The sequence below is a fragment of the Dinoponera quadriceps genome, unplaced genomic scaffold, assembly GCF_001313825.1.
Source record: "Dinoponera quadriceps isolate SergipeBrazil2010 unplaced genomic scaffold, ASM131382v1 scaffold1782, whole genome shotgun sequence".
NCBI lineage: Eukaryota > Metazoa > Arthropoda > Insecta > Hymenoptera > Formicidae > Dinoponera > Dinoponera quadriceps.
Genome location: NW_014555947.1, coordinates 782,025 through 803,614, shown reverse-complemented (window position 1 = coordinate 803,614; position 21,590 = coordinate 782,025). Strand labels below are relative to the sequence as shown.

At 39.7% G+C, this 21,590-nt stretch overlaps 5 protein-coding genes across 9 annotated transcripts; 4 read left to right on the top strand and 1 right to left on the bottom strand.

Moving 5' to 3' along the window:
* Positions 1–295: 295 nt before the first annotated feature.
* On the top strand, positions 296–3,383 carry LOC106746004 (ataxin-7-like protein 3). Of its 5 annotated transcripts, XM_014622096.1 has the most exons (5): positions 944–1,259; positions 1,388–1,545; positions 1,639–1,738; positions 1,970–2,234; positions 2,477–3,383. In XM_014622096.1, the coding sequence occupies exons 4-5, from the start codon at positions 2,018–2,020 to the stop codon at positions 3,268–3,270; spliced, it is 1,011 nt and encodes a 336-aa protein (XP_014477582.1). In that variant the 5' UTR covers positions 944–1,259; positions 1,388–1,545; positions 1,639–1,738; positions 1,970–2,017; the 3' UTR covers positions 3,271–3,383. The 5 variants fall into 5 exon arrangements, with proteins under 5 accessions (XP_014477580.1, XP_014477581.1, XP_014477582.1 ...); XM_014622094.1 differs by lacking the exons at positions 1,388–1,545; positions 1,639–1,738 and adding an exon at positions 296–466 and having other exon boundaries at positions 1,080–1,259; XM_014622095.1 differs by lacking the exons at positions 1,388–1,545; positions 1,639–1,738 and adding an exon at positions 479–930 and having other exon boundaries at positions 1,080–1,259.
* A 625-nt stretch (positions 3,384–4,008) lies between these two features.
* Positions 4,009–5,532, top strand: LOC106746014 (protein SDE2 homolog). Its single transcript, XM_014622112.1, has 2 exons — positions 4,009–4,205; positions 4,490–5,532. Exons 1-2 carry the CDS (start codon positions 4,104–4,106, stop codon positions 5,270–5,272), a joined length of 885 nt encoding a protein of 294 aa, XP_014477598.1. The 5' UTR covers positions 4,009–4,103; the 3' UTR covers positions 5,273–5,532.
* A 57-nt stretch (positions 5,533–5,589) lies between these two features.
* On the bottom strand, positions 5,590–6,116 carry LOC106746024. The gene is made up of 2 exons (XM_014622123.1): positions 6,067–6,116; positions 5,590–5,986 (listed from the first exon to the last, which is right to left on the bottom strand). Exons 1-2 carry the CDS (start codon positions 6,082–6,084, stop codon positions 5,615–5,617), a joined length of 390 nt encoding a protein of 129 aa, XP_014477609.1. The 5' UTR covers positions 6,085–6,116; the 3' UTR covers positions 5,590–5,614.
* Positions 6,117–6,619: 503 nt separating this feature from the next.
* On the top strand, positions 6,620–9,551 carry LOC106746068 (serine protease easter). The gene is made up of 6 exons (XM_014622241.1): positions 6,620–6,703; positions 6,804–6,876; positions 7,277–7,514; positions 8,029–8,219; positions 8,467–8,565; positions 9,187–9,551. The coding sequence occupies exons 1-6, from the start codon at positions 6,686–6,688 to the stop codon at positions 9,504–9,506; spliced, it is 939 nt and encodes a 312-aa protein (XP_014477727.1). The 5' UTR covers positions 6,620–6,685; the 3' UTR covers positions 9,507–9,551.
* A 2,979-nt stretch (positions 9,552–12,530) lies between these two features.
* LOC106745987 lies at positions 12,531–21,588 on the top strand. Its single transcript, XM_014622075.1, has 9 exons — positions 12,531–12,688; positions 13,987–14,394; positions 14,861–15,569; positions 18,365–18,402; positions 18,544–18,648; positions 18,964–19,133; positions 20,122–20,434; positions 20,707–20,978; positions 21,226–21,588. Exons 1-9 carry the CDS (start codon positions 12,622–12,624, stop codon positions 21,586–21,588), a joined length of 2,445 nt encoding a protein of 814 aa, XP_014477561.1. The 5' UTR covers positions 12,531–12,621.
* The last annotated feature ends 2 nt before the right edge of the window (positions 21,589–21,590 follow it).

The following is a 21,590-nucleotide window of genomic DNA, read 5'->3' as shown; positions in this document are numbered from 1 at the left end:
AAAGTGTTCAAAACATTTCGGAATCAACTGTACTTATATCTAGGATAATGCACCTTCAAAAACATTTGTGGCGCCTGCACTTACACTTTTTGCACTTAACGTGAAACGGATATATATACACGAGACTCGAGAGAAAGAGAAAAAGATTCCGCGAGGATATATATTGCGATTAAAAAGGAACGGATGTAACATCACGAAACAATGATGTCGTGTGTTCTCGTGGATATATGAAATACGACGAATACACTCAAAACAGAAGCCAAACGGAAGAAACTTTTCGTAATGATGCTTACAATGGCATGATCCGCTGTGTATCGCTTGAAACCTGCTCGCATGCGCAGACTTACGACTGCGACAGGAGAGACTGTGAAAGCAGTTATACACGCGCAAGACGATCCAAACCTCATCTTCCGACTCGCAACAAATCGCTCGTGGTGCACGATGAATCGTTCGTAGAAGATAGAAGGTATGAACTACGCGCGCGTCATGTATTCTCTCACCGGAGCTCCGATTCCTACCTCGATTCTGTTTGATTTCTTCGCTGCATCTCAAGTTGTACCTGAAGTTAGGCGGAAGCTTGATTTTCCTCCTCTCTGTCGACAATAAACCAACTTCAGAGTTAGGTGACATAATACACATATAGCGCCAAATATGACTTCTAGTTAAGCTGGAAGAAAGACTGCAACACTCTTTTCGACGAATTTCACAGTCCAACGGGAGAATTTTCTTAACAATTTTCAGAAGATAAATTTTCCCGTTGGTTGCCGAACGTGTAGAATTCATCTCGAGATAAAAGCGTTGCGACTTTTCTCTCATTAATTGTGTGGATGGATCACGCTTGGGTATATTCGTATACACCCAATATTTTACATCTTTTGGAAATGTTTAACCTTCCGCATTCTTTGATCATTTATTTTCTACGGTTCTCTGGTGAGACATTCAGTTGTTAAAGTATGTCGAATACAATGATCTCGTTCCGTGATACTTGAGCGTGTATGTGTGTCGCATGTGGCATGTAGGCATGAATGTATGATATGCGCGAGCTGTCAATCCTATCGCTGTCGGATGTTGTTTCGAAGGTTCCTTATTTGACCGATGGAGTTGCGAACAAGAGTCATCCCGAGAGAAGAACGGGGATCTTTCCGCGAACGTGCCGTTCGATATTGTCCGCGTGAAGGAAACGTTACGCCATGACGCGCATTTCACCGCACAGCTGTCACTCGTAAACAACGTAAACAACGTAAACAGAACGGTGCCAGGTATTCATACGAACACTTTGTACTTTTTGTTAAAAAAAGAATCTCGTTAGAAAAGCCTCTAGCCATAAGACTCTTACTAACATTACATCGTGCTAATCAAGCCTACGTTCCATCATCTGTTCTTTGAGGTTATAGCCCTGCTCGCGATATACGGGGTGTCCTGGAAACCCGATTTGGATTTTTACATTCAGATTACATTTCATATAATTACACATTCGGAATGGAAAAATGATATTTTGGTGACTTCCAATTTAGATTATATCAATTTCAACTGCTGACTCTAGTGGTAAGTTCTATAACGAATTCTCAATTGATTGAAAGAAATTTTTTTTTACAAAATATACTATAAATATAAATGATTTTCAAAAATATTTATTAGATATCGTCGACGCTTTCATTGGCTTGGAAGATGAATCGTTTTACAGATTAGAAAAATCTTGCATATCTTATAGATAAGAATTGGGTATGCGATAAAGCAGGTATATTTTTACAGAGTTGCCTTCCGTCACACTGAATTAAAATGTCATTTGAAAGTCTAGGAAAACTTAACCATATAAATATGAAAACTTTCTTTTTCTCCACGATCCTTTTCCAACATTTATTCTGTTTTCTGGAGCCCTTCAGTGCAGATGTACAGATGATTTTCCATCGAGCTCGATTTTGCTGACGAGCGATCGCCAATTAAACTGGATATTTTTGTCGTGATGCAGGACTCAGCGCATACATAGATAAGCAGCTCGATCGTTCCTGAAGCCAAGATGTCTGTAACAGAGGAGAGAATCCAGGAGTTGAATCAGCAATTCTTGGACTTCATGAGCAAGCCGGAGAACATCGAAACAGCCACGAAAGAGATTTACGAGGATCTGTTGGACGAAGTTCTGATGGGTTTCGTTTTCGACGTTCATCGTACCACGAAGACCGGTAGTTCCGACGTCGAGGAGGGCATCCCCGATGACGAATCCTACGCCATTGTCGGTAAGTGAAACCATAATGACTCCATTTTTTAGATTCGTTGAAACCTGCTTATCATAAATCATATATTTATGATATTATTTTTCATCATTCTCTATTTAATCGTTATTTATAATACAATATTAATCATTTATATTTGGAAGAAAGGAGGAGAGAATTAGTAACGAAGAAATGTTAATACGAAGAACATTCTCGAGGAGATCCCGATGATCGATATGTGTCCACGTATACATGTTTCCTTTCAGACACGCCCGGTCTGGACGTGTTCGGCCAGCATCCCGTGAAGAAGTCGCAGGAGTGCATCTGCCCGAACTGCGACCGCAGCGTGGCGGCATGCCGGTTCGCAACACACCTAGAAAAATGCATGGGCATGGGTAGAAACAGCTCGCGCATCGCATCGCGACGCATCGCCAACAACTCCAAGGACCTGAGCACTTACGGCGGCGTGATAAGCGACGACGACGACGACGTCGACTGGAGTCTGACCAACGACAACAAGCGCCGACGTCCGCGCAAAGACCGCAACGGCATGAACAAGCGTGCCAAACAGCAGAAGCAGCAGCAACAAGCCGGCGGCGGCGCGCAGCAGAGGAACGGCGAGGCGATGAGCGAGCACGCGCACAGCAGTAACGAGAACTCACCGTCCAATTACGAGAACATGTCGCTGGTGGACAAGCGGGCGCTGCTCACGCAGATCTGCGGCGTCGTGTCCGAGCACACGAAGAAGCTGTGCACCCGCTCGATGCGCTGTCCGCAGCACACCGACGACCAGCGCAAAGAAATGCGCGCGAATTTAGAGTCCGGCAGCCAGCAAGACAATCTCCACGTGGACGTAGACACGTACGAAGAAGCTGACGGACAGAATCTGCGGGAGGCTTTGGCGAGATGGGACAGGGAGGGCTCCAGCCACTCCAGCCCGGCCGATTCTGCATCCACCACGTCGACTTCGTCGATCAGTCGGAAGCGGGAGACCAAGTCGAAGGGCAAGGGCAAGGGTTCGAAGCGTGATCGCGGTTCCCCGATCTCTCAGGGTGACTGAGGCGGTACCGGCCACATCTCACGGCGGCAGGGAAATGTACGATAATGTTCCTAAGCGCTGTATATAAAGCTAAGAATTTGCTGTATATAAGGCTAAAATGTAAAAAAAAAAAAGAAACGAACGGGACGAAACGAAGTCTGTGAAAGTGAAACCGGTGGCAGGGTTTCGTCTTTCATGTCGTAATCCGTGGATAATTACGCGAATTAATATGATAAGGAAATAAAGTATAGAAATGAGCTAGAGTTGTGTAACATACTTAGTTCTAAGACTTTCCCACGACGTTCTTTTGTAATTTTATTTTTAAGGAAATAATAGTCATAAATTTAAGTAATAAATACCAAGTATTTATTGAATATCCTTGACCGGGAGTTATGCCAAATCCTTTAAACCTTAAATGTTAACCCCTAAGAAACGTATAAAACGTTCTTACACTTTGAGAAAATTATTAACATTTTAATATATATATATATATATATGTATATGTGTTTTATTAATACGTAAGATTACCTTTTCGGTTTTCTTACCAGCTTCTTCACAGGTTCCAAATCCAAGTTCAAATTGGACGGGTGTTAACTGTATTCTACACTTATTGCATTAATTTCCGCTAAAAAGAACACTTTTGGTGCATAAGATAATGCTCGATCCTGATTGGCTGATTCGTTTAATGTTTAAAGTCAATAGCACACTGCGCTGCTTCTCATAAGAGCGAAATAAACTTGAAACGCACCACATATCGCATACAAACGTAGCTGCTCTCCGCGTTGTGTTCGAAGCAATCAAAAGTGCGAAAGTATTTTATATATTTTAGACGTTTTGCACAACACAGAGTCAAAATGTTGCATATGGAGATCATGGGAGGATTTATGAGATGCATATTTGCGGGTGAAACACCAGGAGTAGCGCGCGAACTATGGGAACGAATCGAGGAAGCAGTGGTAAATAAACGACGATGACATCTAACCTCAAATATTTACTGCTAAAATCTGTTTTAATTTTATTTCATATTATTTCAGCAAAATCATTGATGATTACATTAAAACTTTGTACCTAGCATTATAGTATATCAGTGTTTTTATAGTTTTTTAATTCAAAAAAATTAATTGTATATATATCTGACATATGCTTACTATTTCAATATTTATGTCACCAATGATTAATAGTTATAAACAAATGTGTCAATAGTGATTAGACATTTAATAGGTCAATTTTCGTTATTCAGGGGATTAAGCGGGATGAATATTACACCGTATACAATGGTCGACTTATGCATGAAGATGATATCTGTCATGGCTATATGACTATTGTTCCAAGGACATTGGGTGGCAAGGGTGGCTTTGGTTCTATGTTACGTGCGATAGGTGCACAGATAGAGAAGACCACGAACCGTGAGGCTTGCAGAGACCTGAGCGGCCGTAGATTACGTGATATAAACGAAGAGAAGAGGCTAAAGGCTTGGATTGAGAAACAAGCTAAGAGGAAGGAAGAAATAGCAGAACGTAAGAAGAAGAAACTGGAGAAACTATGCGCTGAACCAAGACACGAGTTTAAAGACCGGCGTTATGAGCAGGAAAGATCAGAGCTGACAGAAAGAGTTGGAGACGCAGTGGAAGAAGGCTTCAAAGCTGCTGTTACATCTGGTGTAAAGAGAAAATTGAAAGAGGATGATAAACCAAACAAACGCAAAACTATGTTGGATCTAGATATCGATTCTGATGAATTGGACTCTTCTGACGACAGTGATAGCGATAACATGTCATCCACAAAAGAAAACAAAACAGCGCAACAAGTATCAAACGACAGTGGACATTCTAGCGATGAAAATAGCAAGGTCGATGAAAGCACAACGATAGAAAGCGAACATTCCACAATATCAACTGATAATCACGTGAACAAGAAAGTTCTATCTACAGAACCAACAGATACAAAATGTATCGACGAATCTGTTGAAAATTCAGAAGAAAAATCTGCAGAATCCGGAGTAGAAACGATTACATATAAATAGGACAGGTCGAATAAATCAAGTCGCATTAGGATAGATATGGATTAGGTGTAAGATGGAATTATCTTCCTTTTTATATTAGTTTCAACACGTAATACTGTAGGTACATTTTATGATACTTCATCCAGTTTTAGAATTCATTAATTTGTGGGTTAGTAGTGGGTTTTATAACAGGCATTCTATTTGGAATGTCTGGTTTTCATAATAATATTCTAGAAATAATTTAACAATGTAAACATGAAACTATGAATACATATTTTTCTCTTTTATACAGATTGGAATATCATAAAATAAATTATGTTGAATAAGATGATGTTTAAATTGTTCTCTAAAAAATACTCAATTCTACCTGCCAGTGGTTTTTGGTAAATTCCAAGCGTTCAGTTCCAGATTGAGCTTTATTCCGATTGCAAATAAAAACGTCGACATGACGATTGACCATAAGAAATTATCTGCACGCAATCGTTTAAACACGTGCTCCTGTGTCCAATGATAAAGATCCGCGATGCACTTCGTGCTGATAAAAATGAAATTGTCATGTCCTTCTCGGTGAGCTTTTAACTGTGTCTTGTCTGCAACATTTATCAAGAATTGGTTACAAATTAATGGTGCTAATAAGTTTACTAGCGTTGTTAAATATGCGGTATACTTACATCTTACAAGATCGCGTGGGCAAATATAGAAATAAGGTTGACAACAGGTTTTGCAAAATCGGAGCTGGAAGGTCGACGATATTGTTTTATACGATTTATTTCGCAATCTCGCGCTTTATATGTTGCATTTCGTTTGATATTTACCCTGTTTGCGATAGACATGTCGCCATTTTTAAATTTCGAATAAACTCGAGTTTTGTATAAACTTGACAATGACAACGACATAAGAGTCCTATCCTCGAAAACCATTTTGAAAATTCCAACTATCACCCCTTAACATTTTGAATTGCTATCCGTTGACACTTCATTTGACAGCAAATTCGTCTGACAGACGTTTATATTTTGTTCAATTCCAAAAGATATGATGCAGTAAAAAAAAATTGTTAAAAGAAATATTAGTAGAATATAAAATGTCACTCCGAGGGCAAATCTTGTGGGAGATCAATTTTCAAGCAAAAAATAACCAAAATCATTTTGTATTTTGCGAGAGGAGAATCAACGCAATGTAATTCTTCGCGGAAGTACGGTCGTCTTACTTCGGTCGCTTATACGTTGAGCGATGGATAGTTAATATCATAAGCTGGAGTCATAGCTGAACGAATTATAAAGTGAGATCAACCGGGCTATAATGCGCGTTTTGATACGGTAGAGATAAGGTAGAGCGGCGCATGGAAGATTAGTAAAATAAATGTTAGCGGTCGGGACGTAGTCCGAATGTTGCACCTGACAAGAGACCAGGTCTCCAGTATAGAATTTGCGCATAATGTTGCTGCAGCTTACGGTGAGGATATCCTGCGATTATAAAAATATCACGATAGCGTTTTATAAAATTAATATTGATCATAGATGGCACTGATCGGAACAATAAGTTTGTCTTTCAGTTTTCAGACAGAATGCGATGTCTATTGTGTCGTTTTATATTTTTGTGCTATATTTCCATAGCGCTTTCTACGAGTAAGTCCTCTACTTTTGCTTCGACCAATTTAAGAATTGAATCTCTTCATAAAAATCGGGACACTTGAAAAATTCGGTTAGATTTTTGGTCGTCTTCAACAGTAAGCCGGCCGCTTTCTACATTAAAAATAAAGGAATGGTGTCGAAACTTGTGCATATTCGTCATAGGCAACGATAGTGATTATTTAGTTAATGAATAACTTATTTCCATTGAATGCGACAAAGTCAGAATCTGCCTGAAAAATCAAACTGAACGTTTTGACTGACCCGATATTTGAAATATTTAAAATATAATCTCATCACGCTAAGCAAAGCTTATTCGTTAGAATTTTGATAAAGATTAACATTAGAGAAATCTATGGGAAAACAAATACTGTAGCAGATTTAATGATCCGTACAGTCGATGTGACGAAACATCCCAAATGGATGCTGCTGGAGCACAGAAAGTGTGGAAATTCCAACAGCGTTCGTATTATCGGCGGCAAGAATGCGACTCTGGGCGCATATCCTTGGATCGCGAGAATTGGTTACAGCAACCCTAGTGAGGGCGACGAATTAACCTATAGATGCGGTGGCAGCTTAATCAATCAACTATACGTAGTCACGGCCGCCCATTGCGTAACGAATCTGCCCGAAGGGTATTTCAACTTTATCGCCAAAGAGAGAGAGAGAGAGATAGAGAAAATTCCTTCTCAATACACATCATCGATCGTTCATTGAATATTCATAACATTAACCTTCGCCGAGTGAAAAAATCTTTTTCGGTTATAGAGGCCTAAAGGAACGCGAATGATTATATTATTGATTTTTTTTTTTTTAATATAATCATTACATACAAAGCTATAATTATATTTTTTTACACTCAAAGATTAATTTTCATTTGTCTCTTAGATTACCCTACATAAGAGGCATAACAATTGTTACGATTAACTTTGTAAACTATGTTTATTTATTCTTGTCTTTATAAGCTTCAATATAATGTTTAGTTGTTATATGTCAGGGAGTTCTAGCAGTATCATTTTTCAGGTACAGTAAACGTTAAAGTGCGTCCTGATATTCATTATCGGTACTGGCAGTGGGCGTGCTTTAGCGTTTATTGTATTTGAAAAACGGTATTGCTAAAACTCCTTATTATAATGAGACTCCTCTAAGTTTAAAGATCGGTGGAATTCGTTTGGGTGAGCACAACACCTTGACAGATCCCGACTGTGAGAATGGCTATTGCGCGGAATCGGTGCAAGATTCGCCGCCGGAATCGATAATCGTCCACGAGAATTACGATACACCGCTGTATAAGAACGACATAGCTATTATACGGCTGAAGAAACCGGTAACTTATAATGGTGAGTGTTGATTTGCTCGCAAGAAATGTTCATCGACCAGTCTTAATTATCGGTAAAAAATGTGTAACACGTACGACTTCTCCGATTGAGTCCCCGGTGATCTTTGGTCTGCTGAAGTAGATCGAATGAAATCCCCCGCGTATTATTTCGAGAAACAGATTAGAAGTTTTCTTTCATTTGTGCGGTTACGATCTACGTCAGTTGTCAATTTCCCGAAAGTAAATTGATTTTCTGCTGTAACACGCAGATCATGTGAGACCGATATGCATGGTAAGCGGTCAACTCTTGACGAAGGATTTTGTCGGCCAGGTTGCGGAAGTCGCTGGTTGGGGGATATACGATATCAGTAAGACACTTCCGCGGATGTATCTGTGTATTACTACCAAGATATATTTCCCGTTCAAATACCACATTCGTTTCCTCGTTATTCCACTTCCTGTGAAAACGGTGCAAAATGTTATCTGTTTGAAATTACTAACGGATATCAACAAGGTCGGTCTTTATTAAATCGCGATGTACAACGAGTTAAATTTCCATCAGGAGCAGTTTAGCGTTTCGTTAACGCTTCTTTTCCGTGCGATTATCTTCTCTCTAAGCTTCTTGGAATGGAAACTCACTCGAATAATAGAGTGACCAACAAATCAATTCGAATGACTTTTCACTTTTATATAGAGTATATTCTCCACTCTGAATTGTCGAGAGAATATTTTCACTCGGAATTGAAGAATGAACCTAATGTACTCCACCGTCACAGAAACATATTCGCTTCGATAGATCGAAACATTCGCTGATATGGAATCAGAATTCATTTTAAGCTTGAGTGAAACATTCACTCTTGCACTTTTGAGTGCAGTATTTTCATTTACGCTTCGAGCCTAAAATTCCAATTCCTTTGTTGCTCGTCCCTTTCCGCCATCCCGTAATAAAAATTTGCTGTTTGAGTGAGAAATGAATTCGTTATCAACAGACGATCCAAAGCCCAGCACGATTTTGCAGACGGTCAAACTGCCGATCGTTGACACTAACAGATGTCAAATATCCTTCAAGAGTTACACGAACATCGACAACAGGCAAATGTGCGTGGGTGGTGTCTTGGGCGAGGACTCTTGCGGTGGCGATAGTGGTGGCCCTCTCATGAAAGTAGAGAGCTCGGATGGACCTCCAAGGTACTATTTTATCGGCATCGTCTCCTTCGGCGCGAAGAACTGTGGCGGTTCCTTGACGCCTGCGGTTTACAGCAAGATTGCCGAGTACGTCACGTGGATTCTGGACCACATCTCTGCGTGAATAGATAGATAGATAACTGCGTTTATTTACATCCTGGGACTAAGAACGTTACATAGAAAGAAGATGCGGTGAGAATTACTTAATAAATTGAGCGAAGGGAAAATGAAAAAAATTAAAAAAATACAAGTGAAGGAAAAAAATAAAAATGAAAATAAAGATAGGAAAAGAGATGCCGGAAACCGAGTCGCTCTAGTTACACTGGAAACAAGATCATAGTCTGTTGAGTGAAGTATTTACGTGTCTCGATGAGATTTCGATAGAACAGATTTCGATAGATAGAAGTTATTTCTATTCGAGACATTAATGTTGACGATCTTAACACATTGTCAAGCGCACAAATTGCGCTTCGCCACATAGAAACAAAACAATTCCATTAATGTAAGATGAAAACTCGGTTATACGAATAAAAAGATTTCTGTTGGAGGTTTTTGCTCGTTCAATTGTTCTCGGTCGTCTCAACCTAATTTTAATGCAGCTGATCGTTCACACGGATGTTTTCAGCTGCGGTAACAAAGATATCATTTCTAGCCATCGAGTTTTCACCTGGTTCGTATTCAGTTGCATGAGTTGATATTTTTTCCGTGCAGGCTTTGTGTGAAAATTATATTTTTCGAAAACGGTACACAGTAACACATCGACCTGAATTTTTACTATTTTTGCAGAATAGGGAGTCAACATAAGATATATGCAATGAAGAAGAAAAATGCAAATAATAATTTTTCTTCAGAATCATTAAAAGTTTAGCTTGATCGGTCGACCAACAAATATCGAAAAAGGGGTAGTTATATCTCCACGGTTGGCAATATATTAACTTTGTTAGAAGCATGTTTCGCGCGAGTACTTCAGACATTCGTAAATTACCGAAGTTCTACAATGATGCGTCATGTAGACATACGACGGACAGATGTAGTTTAGTCTTTGAACTGTAGCAATAATTAATCAGCAGGATCAATCACAAAAATAAAGATCTTTGGAAAAAAAAAAATGTAACTTTCATAGCCGCCGTATGCGACGCGTACAAATCGAAGTCGATCATAGGATTTTCCCCGTTCACCTGAGGAAATAATTATTCCGCAGCCGTGATCAACCATCTGCTTCAGCAGGAATTGCGTGGTCCTTCGCGAGGATTCCCCACGTGTAACGACGAAGAGCCGCGTTCGCAGTTGTTCGGTCTACTCGCGGAAGCAATTAATTCAGTCGAGCACGTGGGAATTAATTACACGTTCAATCTCATTTCACTGAAATTCTATCCGAATTGAACTAGATCCGTTGAAATTCATTCGCAGCTATTTCCTCGTGGAAACGTGAGACCGCAATTCCAGTTCTATCCGTCGGATTCGTCATATACAATATATTACTCGGGGAAGTCAGGGTGTTCCCAATTCACTTCGCTGTATGCGCATTGCGTGGAGCACGAATGCGCGATATCATCGAGTTTGTTTCTTTACTCGATTGAAGCCTGTCGATTGAATCATTTTCCGCGGAAGCGCGTCACCGATCGCTCGCTCTCTCGTGTAATTGTAACGAGATCGAATACGATATAATGGAATTAGTATACCGAGAAACGAGATAATCATGGTGACTAAAGCTGCGAAGGACTCGCGATATGTACATATTCTTTTGTGTTTACTTTTTCCAACAGTATCTTCCATACGTAACACATACGCGCTAATGCTCTTCGCGTATCCACAGAGACGCACTCTGTATGATGAAGCACACTAGCAGGGAATAAATCACATGTAAACTTAATTACATTACTATGTATGCTGTGACTGTGGTTTCTAAAACGCGCGGACAACATGTAACTACTACGAGCGAATCCTCACGCGCGGACGCGCGTTTGAAAAAGGCGCGATGGACATCTTCAACGACAATAGTAACATTACATCAATATTATAATTTCCCATTTAACAATATAAGTAATATAACATATGTATGTAATAGTTACACACACACACATATAATTGCTGAATGAAAAATTATAATATATAAATATATAAATTGATAAATTGATATAACGTTAGTTGACGTTTATTAGGTATGATAAAGAGTGCGATCATTTGATTTTTCTTTCTCATTTTCGATAATGGAATCGATGTGACGTCAAGACATTTTCCACGTATTCGCAATCTGTTATTAACACCATGACAATGTGCGTGCGATCCTCAGGGACAGGTTCTCTAAACTCTATCGTCGCGGAAGGAAGGAGGAAAACTCGGCGACAAGAACGTGCCAGGCGTATTGCGATTATTCGGGACCCCAGAGTTTCCGTGTGTCTCGAGAATTATTTGACGTCAGATTCAACGACGACAGATTGACAAAAAATTAATATACGTATATGCAATAATTGATGTGATTAGTATGGACAGAAAAAGTTACACGAGATTTACGTTAGAGCGTAAAGAATTGCACTAGCCGAGGGAAGAACAATGCCGATCTGTCCTCGTGTGGATTTATGAGTTTTAACCAACTATGCTAAGTCTAAACACGGCGTTGAAGCGTGTTCCGCATCAGAAGCAGAAAAGAGAAAAACGAAAAAGATCGCCGCTGGCGAATGAACCTGGAATGAACATGCCGAAAAACTCACCGGGGAAATCCCGATGGGCTGAAAATTGTAAGGGTGTAGCGTCGACTCGGCACATGTACAAATACCAATGATATTAATCACGCCCTCGAATATATCTTTCACTTGTTGTGCTGCGATACACGAGGAAATCAATGTCTGAAAATAAAAATGCTATTAAGTTATCGAATGTTATTATAATGCGATATTCAGTCATTAGAGAAGAAAAAAAATGAGCTCACGCCATAATCTTTTTACCTCTTTTTGCGAAATATATGATCCTGAGGATAAGATTTTTCCTGGTAATCATTTCTCAGTCAGTCCGTCCCTGCTAATTAGCCAGACGAAGCTCGCGGCAATGGTGGGGACAGTTGTTGACCCTGGTATTGGTCACTCTATCATGGACACCACTGTCAGTCGATGTCCTGGTCTTAAGAGCGACGGCCATAAAACAGTGGAAACTGCGGAGATCGAGCGAGTCCTCCTCCTATCATAGTGATTGATTGTGATCTCCGGTTGATTATTTGCGACATTGAATAATTAGCATCAAAGATGTCTCGTTCGACCTTCCTGCTGATTTTCAAGTTTTTAGCTCTGTTGGTCGTCAACATCGATGCACGTAAGTGACAACATTTTTAAAACGTACACATATACAAGCATCAGTCATAGCGTGACTGTTGGATAGCGTGTTGGATTGAAGTTATCAGCTAAAGGCCGATTAATTCAGATTTATTTGCCTTCGTACACGTATATGATCATTTTCTGTCTCTTTTACTTCTAAATTGTGATCGTACAACAAACTTCTTCGACAAACATATAATCATTTGTGCATAAAGTCCAGTTTCTAACCAAGAGATATTCGTATCTTCTAGAGAGTCTCTCAGGCTTTGGCACGTTTAAATTTATATGTTGTTCGGAGTGATTCGACTTGCGATATAGGTTCGGAGAGGATATCGATAAACAGAGTTGACTTATCAAGGTTATCGGTGATACAACCGGTAAATCAGTGTAAATAAATAACGCCGGGAAAAATAAGAATACATTTCATTTCGTGCTTCGTATATTATTTTTTTTTAGCAAGATATGCGAGATTATCTTCGAAACTGTAATTAGTATGGCTCTTGTAAAAGACGATTTTGAAATCAGTTACGATTTACTGTAACAGATGTGGTGTAGAATATTCAAATTTATAATTTCTCATGCCATCTCTTTACCACTCTCTCTTTCTCTCTATAGTTATAACTTCTAATTATTTTCTGAGTGTAATTTATAACAAACCATGCTCTGTAGTTGCTATTTTATAATTCTCTACATATCGCAAAAAAAAAAGAAACATTGATTGCATTCAAGGTCGTCAAAGCGTAATGTAACATGATGTACATGAACAATTATAACCAGTAATTACAAACACATATACACACATATACATATCTGAAGTTTTTATACAATCGCTCACATCTCAAATTCAGTTGTAGGAGTTTAATCGCTGCGATTATATAAATTTACATTATTATCAATTTATGTCGCGCTTCCGCGAAAATTAAAACCGGGTACCAGTTTCCCATCGCGCCTTTCGGATTGTATGCTACATTATTTTACATTACGTCATCGAATTGATGATCAGTGTTGGAAATAACGAACAGGTATAGTCACCACGATGGAAGAAAGATATGTGGAATTACACGTTTGTATGCGAGTCGTGATTCTTCCTTTAGTGCTCATAAATTGTATGCTAATCGTAAACAAGTTTACCTCTGGTATATAAAATATTTTAAATACCGCGAGAAAAAATGACAGACAGACAGACGAAAGTAAAAAAAGAAACGAGAAGGAAGATCGCGATCTCGCGCTTTGTCGTTTAAGAAAATCAAGATTGCGATTACGCTTCAAAACTCCCGTTTTTCTTTTCCGTTGTAGAATACCAGCGAAGACAATACTGCGAGGCTGACGGCCAACAAGGCACGTGTATAATTGCCCGCGATTGTCAGATGGTGGCGACCCTCCTGCAACAATCTCGCGAGCAAGCCATCTATTATCTAAGACGAAACCACTGCGGCTTCGAGGGCTCGAATCCGTTGGTGTGCTGCATTAGCGGTGGTAACACGGTCAACACTCGTCCGGACGACACCAGAACAAACCCCGGTACCAATCCGAACCCGGACTCGTTGCCCTCTCCGCAGGACGGGGACGGCTCCACGATCGATCTGAACGATAATCCTTACCTGCCGAATCCCTGCGGTCGCGACTTGTCGCGGAGGCTCCTCGGCGGCGAGAAAACCGATCTCGACGAGTTCCCTTGGATGGCGCTCTTGGAATATCAGAAACGTGAGTTGCCTTCAAAGTACTGTTCACTTCAAGTACTATTACACGAGTTTTATAAAGCGGTCGATGAGAGTGGAAAGAAAGGACCAAAAACAAAAAAGGCTTTAAGTACCGCTCCCGATTTTTGAATGACGAATGTAACATAGCGATCCCCTCGTGCGAGACAATTCTGTTGGTTTAACGTGAATTTTCCGTTGTCTGAGGTCAAGATGAGAATTCGTTTGCAGGAACAGAAGCGATTCCCGTAGGAGGTTCTCAGTGGTTTCAATAGAGTTTGAGTATCCAAAGATTTATCCTAAATGTCCACGAATGTGTCCGGTCGCAATAATAAAGAAACATATATCATTTCTCATCACAGAGTTTTCATCCGGTCCCTATTCAGCTGCAAGAATTGAACAAATTTTGTTTTCTCGCGCATTAACTATACAGTTTTCTTCTCACGCATCTATTCCGACCGGTTTGATTACAGCTAACGGCAAAACAACGGCTTGTGGCGGTGTACTCATCAGCAAGCGCTATATCCTCACCGCCGCCCATTGCATCAAGGGCAAAGATCTGCCGGTCACCTGGAGGTTGGTCAGCGTTCGGCTCGGCGAGTACGACACCGACACCGAGCGAGACTGCATCAAGGACGGAGAATTCAGCGTGACATGCGCCGACGATACCGTCACCGTGGGTGTCGAGGAGCAGATTGCCCACGAAGATTATTTGCCGACGTCCAGGGACCAACGTAATGACATCGCACTGCTGCGTCTCAGCCGTGACGTTACATTCACCACGTACATTAAGCCCATCTGTCTACCAACCAACACGACCGTTAGCAACAAACTCGTCGTGGCTGGCTGGGGCAAGACGGAGGTCCTCTCGGCTTCCAACATCAAGCTGAAACTGGAATTGCCATTGACGAACAAGCAACAGTGCGATCAGACCTATAGCGCCGCCGGCGTCAGGCTGGGCTTCGGGCAGATCTGCGCGGGCGGTAAGCGCGGTAAGGACTCGTGCAGAGGCGACTCAGGTGGTCCTTTGATGGCCGTTGAGAGGCTGACCGACGGGACCGGCAGGTGGACCGCTATGGGCGTAGTGTCCTTTGGCCCGTCGCCCTGCGGCATGGAGGGCTGGCCCGGTGTGTACACCAAGGTCGCGGACTTCGTCCCTTGGATTCTTAGTAAATTAAGAGCGTAGAACGGAATCGATTCTAGATATAAAGAGAATATGCGTGATTTGTGAAAATAGTAATTTGTTGACGTCATTCTCGATTTTCACACGAAAGACTAACGGTAGGTGTGTGAACTCTGTAAATGTATTTTACACAAGAATCGTTGCGTCTTTTGTCGAATTCATTATTTTCGTTTAAACTCAATTTCGTGTTGTCGAAACAAGATACTGCTGAAAAAAATATATCTGCTGATTCAACATGATGAAATCTTGACCGATAAAGTAAGAAAGATTTTTCCAGCAATAGCAATTACAAGAAATAATCAGAATTTTGTTTGCGAAAAATAATGGAGGAAGAATGAAAGCAGCGGGGGAAATAATTGAACCGTGATGAGTGGATTGTATGTTAACAGGAAGTATTTTTGAAAAAATAACACGTATGTTTAAGAGACATCTTGTTGTTCTCAAAGACGTCTTAATGTTCTCCGACTTACTTAGTTGCTTATTGTAATGACTAATAATATTTTTATTATACTGAGATCTAGCACTGAAAAATATTTCACTTGACATTTTATAAGTTTCTTCATAAATATATTCATATATTGTAAAGTGCGTATTAATTATGTAATCATACACGACAAACACATATGAACTAGATTTGAAGTTAAGCGATATTTTGCTCACACTTTATCTACATTTATAATGACGTATTTTCTAATAACACTTCCGAGCTTGGGCAATTGATCGTGGAAATATGAAATGCAAATTGTCAAGTTCATATTGTGAATATTGTTACCTTGCAAAATAATTAGTATGTAAACACTGTGTAAAATATTGTTAAAAGCTAGCAATTAAAAAAAAATAAAGAAAAGACTACTCCATAATTCTGATTTGTCTTTCTTCATTTTACTCTTCACACGCAACTGCATTACACACATTTATTTTTTTCCCGTTACTTTCCACATATTTTCTCGTTATCCCTATCCTGATGTGATCAAATTTTTGAAATGTTTTATAAATATTTACCGGCCATAAAATATATAATAAAGAACAAAATCGCAGCGATATTTTGCAACGTTTTTTACTTTTCAAGTTTACTTCACTTTACAACGTTTTTTACTTCTCAAGTTCTTATTTATCAAAATGATTGCTCGCTATTTCCTGATTATGTCTCCTATTTATGCAAAAACATCGAATTATAAATGAAATTATGTCACAAAGTTCGATGATGGACGGATCTTGAAAACATGTTTAATCTTTGAATCGTTACTTGCTCTCAGGGTTATCATCGTACGCAAGCCATTATGGAGTCTATTGGTTGGTGTTATCAAAATGATCTTAATTCCACGTCATGATGTCTCGACAACCATCGTTAAAGACGTTGCGACGACGCATCAAACATTGAACTACGCCTTAATATCGACGGCTGATGGATGACTGAATGTGCAAAATTGAGACAGTAGTGTTAATTCACATAATAATACTTTAATCTAGAATTCAGTAATAATTAATTAATCAGTTAAAATTTAAGTTGAAACATTAAAAAGTTAATAATAACTTTTAACTTAAACTAATTACTTAAAATGTATTAACTTTAAGTTATTAACATTTTATACAAGTTATTATTACTTGATATAAATTTAATCTATAGTTAAAAGGTTATTTATGTGTAAAAAAATATATACATGGTTTTAACTTAACTTTTAATTCAGTTAGTTTTTATCTAAGTAACTTTTAACTAAAGTAAGTTAATTTTATAGGCTATTAACTTTGAACTTAATTTAGTTAAAAATTAAAATTATCTTGTCCAATCCTGCACTTTGATTTAACTAGATCTTTTTGCGCTTGTTATCGAGAAGACTATACGAAAAAAAGTTTAGTTGTATCAACCATAAAGGAAACAACCAGATGATTTTGTTTAAAGAAAACAGTTTTTCTGATTATAAGAACTACACTTGGACCATAAAAACCAGAAATTTTGCTTCCTTCAACCAGATCGCATCTAGTTGTTCCCTTTCCAGTTAACACAATCAGATTTGTTCCGTGTTTGTTGTTTCCATGTAAGAATTTAGAACTTTTAACCGACTAATACGTCAATTTTTCCGTAAAAATTTCGCTAAGTGATAAGTCAAGACTAAAAGAAAGAAAAAGAAAGAAAAAATATCTAGTCGACGACTTTCCTGTTAATGAGGATGGATTTGGTGAAAAATATTAGCGTTTCCTCGTAACTGTCACGTCAATCAGTAATGACTATCGCGAGAAATACAATATAAAATACATATAAACTTTCTATACAAAGCCGCATGACAACTTTATCCCGGAAATTTCTGGAAAAAAAGAGTGAGATATAAGGTGACGTCAATATGATCGAATATTTTGGGCGAGATCTCGAGCCGTAAAGTGACTTCGCAAGTGGTTTCTTTCTAGCAAATAAAATTAACCCTTATTTAGTTGCGTTCAGCTGGATTGTTAGTCGTAAACAGTTAAGTGTGACTTTAACATTAAGTAAAACGACAAGAATAACATGTAAGGAAATAAATTTGTTTTGCGGAAAAGCTGAGTCGCATTTCCGATTTTTACGGAATGACGTAATTTGCAAGCCGCAAACCGTGCCGCGCTTGGCATACCGGCTAATGGTTTGCTAATCACAACCGATTCACGATCGTCGGAGCGATTTCCCCTACTACTTTCATCCGACAATTTATTTGGCTCAGCAGGTAGCGGAGAGACTAGTCGGTCGGTGGTCAACTTGCGGGAAACTGATTATATTACTGGACAAGCCAGTATTAGTCCGTACCTCGGCTTCATGACTGATCAGCTCGGACGCTGAATGTGACTATTGCTTCTTACGAGAGTGTGAGTTCTCCGTTCCAAACGCATTACTCGGCGATAACCTTCGAAGCAAAACAGGAAAATTGCTTGTTCGGTCTAATTAGCGGCGGAGAAAAATAAAGAAGAAAGCAAAGAAGAAGACGAAGAAAAGGAAATCCACGTGAGATCTTTTTGAGATTGCTGAAAAGTTACGCGCAGTAATACCAGAAATAGCTATGACGTCCATCGGTTTGCTCTTCTTGTTCCTCGTTCTGAGGGTAATCAGTGCGCGTAAGTTATTCTAACCTTGACTTTTATATGAATTCGATTGTTCATGCAGTCATTCGTATTAATTTCAGTGCGAATTCATACATATATCAAGCAGTAGCTGCGGCTGCAGCTTATTTCATTTGATAAAAAGTGCTTATATGATTTTATCTTTCGTTCATATCAAGACGAAGTTCATATCAAGTTCTCCGTCTCGGGCTATTTTGTGGAAATATGTCCGATAATACGTCTCTCGGAAATTGTTCGCGTTGCATCACAGAACGCCACGAAATGTATGGATAGTTTGAGAAATGCCGTGATAATAATTTACCTTTGCAGAAAATACGTGCGCAGATAGACGCGCCGAATGCATTAATATCCGTCGCTGTCAGCGCGTGATAGATATCCTAAAGGGTCCAAGACCGCTGCCGCAGGAAACGTTGGACACCCTCAGGAACTCGCAATGCGGTTTCGAAGGAAATGATCCGAAGGTCTGCTGTATAAGTCAGGTAAACACTAGAATCGAATTGTTCGAGCTAAAATTAAAGGGAACACACTTGTCCATAAGAGTGTTAGTTTGAAGTAAACGGTTAAAATGTGGAAAAAGAGAAAAGTAGAAAATAAGAAGATTCGGATTAAACTATAAATCAAAATTTCAAAAGGAGGGAAAAGATAGTGTTTCTATACGGCAAAACACACAATTCAAATGAATTATTATATAATCTTCTTATTAACGAAGATCGATAGCTTTATTTTTTCTTTTAAATTAATCATCATTTTCTCTGATGAACTCGTGGATCAATTACGTTTACGTGTGTGAGACTTTATCCTTCTATTGTTTATATATATACGTAATATCTTAAATTAAACATATCGTTCTCGCGTTGTTCGTATATGTGAAGATTCGTTGCGAATGCTTCGCTACGGGTGGCTTGATATTCGTCTAAAATAACATGGAACAGGTTTCTCCGGCCGTTTGCATCCACTTTTTGCTTCATCCTTATTCCGTCATATTCGCCAGATTCCTCAAGTTTCGTTGAGATCTGAAACACACAGGAAATCTCTTTGGTGTCGCATACAAAAAATATAATCACAATAATCACAATAACAAAATTAATGAAAGAAATCGCAACGAGAATTCTCTCATTTTATTCTTGAAGGGAAAAATATTTTCCGCGCAGAAGTCAGCATATTTGAATTACACTGTTTCAATTTCAACGTTTTATGCATTTTGCGAGTGGGTTTTTATAATTTCGACGATTAAATGCGATAATACCGATAATATCAGATAATATCAGTATTAGTGCGGAACTATTCGCGACATATAATTTCCGGAATTACAAAATTATCAGTCGTACGATAATAATGACGTGACATGTAAATGTGCGATCAGCACGATACACACCGAGACGCATTACGCAAAAGCCCCCGTTGCAAATGCGCATTTTCCACGCGAGAAGAAACTGAATTGTGCGTTACATAAAATATTCTTCGCAGAGTGCGACCTCAACGGAGGCAGCGATACCGACGCCAGAGACGACGACGGAAACGTTGGTGCAGACCGAGGACGTCTCTCCTCCTCCGGACGTGACGAATCACGCGAATTTGCGTCTTCTGGATCACCAGACGTGCGGGCCCATGCCCATGGACAGAGTAATCGGCGGCAATAAAACGAGGATTTTCGAATACCCGTGGATGGCATTGATCGCGTACGACACCGGAAGAGGCACGGAGTTCCGTTGCGGTGGCACGATTATTTCCCAGCGGTATATCCTCACAGCCGCCCATTGTGTCACAATGCTACCGGACAGTAAGGAAACACAATAGGACAATACAAAACTTTAAAAGGTGCAAGGAAGGGAAAGAAAAGAAGGGAGAAAGAAAGATCGTTTTCTTCGCAACTTTTTCAAAATAATCCTTTGATCCTTCTCCACTTCTTATCTTTTTTTCAAATATCTACGTTACGTTCACGAAAAACATTGAACAGTCCCTAAAAGCTGTCTGTTGTATTTCGGAGACAGTTTTCTACTCATCTCTCATAGGCGGTGATAACTCTATATGACGCGCAACATCACTTTTCAGATCTCTCGCTGATAGGAGTCAGGGTGGGCGATCACGACATAAGCAAGGAGCGCGACTGCGACAGGGACATAAACGGACTTGAAATCGTGTGCTCTGAGAAATATCAAGATTTTGGTATCGAAAGTGTTCACTCCCATTCGGAATATAATAGAACGAAGCTGCAAAATGACATCGCGCTCATCAGGCTGAACAGAACCGTGGACTTCAGGCCTTACAGCGTCAGGCCTATTTGTTTGCCTTTCGGTACAGCGACGGCACTGGCTCAGAAAAAGGTGAGGCTCTCTGAGAATACGTGTTCTGCCTATTTAATTTTTCTGGTTGCAAAGTAAAGTAACACAGAGTAAGAATTAGAACTTACAATTACGCGTTTTTGAGTCGAATTTCTAATGTTACTTCAGATATGGCTCTAGATATCTCTTGACAGGCGTTATCTTTCCTCAGCAATTTCATCCTTTTCGGTCCCTTCGAGAAGACAATTTCTTTTTCGGCCTTGTCTCAAGTTTTTGTTTCTGATCGCAGGCTACAGTGACAGGTTGGGGCGCAACGGAGTTTGGTCCGCGCAGCGAGAGCCTCCTGCAGGCGTTGTTGCCAATAATGACTAACGAGGATTGTGCCAAGGCTTTCAGCAATTCCGTGTCGATTTGGTACAAGCAAATGTGTGCTGGCGGGTTGACCATGGTAGACTCTTGCATGGGCGACAGTGGAGGACCCCTTCAAGCACCTGCTATATACAACGCCCCCGGTATACGCAACAAGATACGTTTTGTTCAATACGGTGTGGTCAGCTACGGTCTCAAGCAGTGCGGCACCACTAATGTTCCCGGAGTATATACCAGAGTCGCCTACTACATGGATTGGATCCTGAATATCATAACGGACTAAAA

What these genes read in the sequence shown, in the direction of transcription:
- LOC106746004 (XM_014622094.1), top strand. Translation starts at nt 2,018, where the DNA reads ATGTCTGTAACAGAGGAGAGAATCCAGGAGTTGAATCAGCAATTCTTG. An exon ending in CGAATCCTACGCCATTGTCG is followed by an intron (nt 2,235 to 2,476) that starts GTAAGTGAAACC and finishes GTTTCCTTTCAG; the next exon opens with ACACGCCCGGTCTGGACGTG.
- LOC106745987 (XM_014622075.1), top strand. Translation starts at nt 12,622, where the DNA reads ATGTCTCGTTCGACCTTCCTGCTGATTTTCAAGTTTTTAGCTCTGTTG. An exon ending in TCTGAGGGTAATCAGTGCGC is followed by an intron (nt 18,649 to 18,963) that starts GTAAGTTATTCT and finishes TTACCTTTGCAG; the next exon opens with AAAATACGTGCGCAGATAGA. An exon ending in TGTCACAATGCTACCGGACA is followed by an intron (nt 20,435 to 20,706) that starts GTAAGGAAACAC and finishes ATCACTTTTCAG; the next exon opens with ATCTCTCGCTGATAGGAGTC.
- LOC106746014 (XM_014622112.1), top strand. Translation starts at nt 4,104, where the DNA reads ATGTTGCATATGGAGATCATGGGAGGATTTATGAGATGCATATTTGCG. An exon ending in AACGAATCGAGGAAGCAGTG is followed by an intron (nt 4,206 to 4,489) that starts GTAAATAAACGA and finishes TTCGTTATTCAG; the next exon opens with GGGATTAAGCGGGATGAATA.
- LOC106746068 (XM_014622241.1), top strand. An exon ending in GTAACGAATCTGCCCGAAGG is followed by an intron (nt 7,515 to 8,028) that starts GTATTTCAACTT and finishes GACTCCTCTAAG; the next exon opens with TTTAAAGATCGGTGGAATTC. An exon ending in GAAACCGGTAACTTATAATG is followed by an intron (nt 8,220 to 8,466) that starts GTGAGTGTTGAT and finishes TGTAACACGCAG; the next exon opens with ATCATGTGAGACCGATATGC.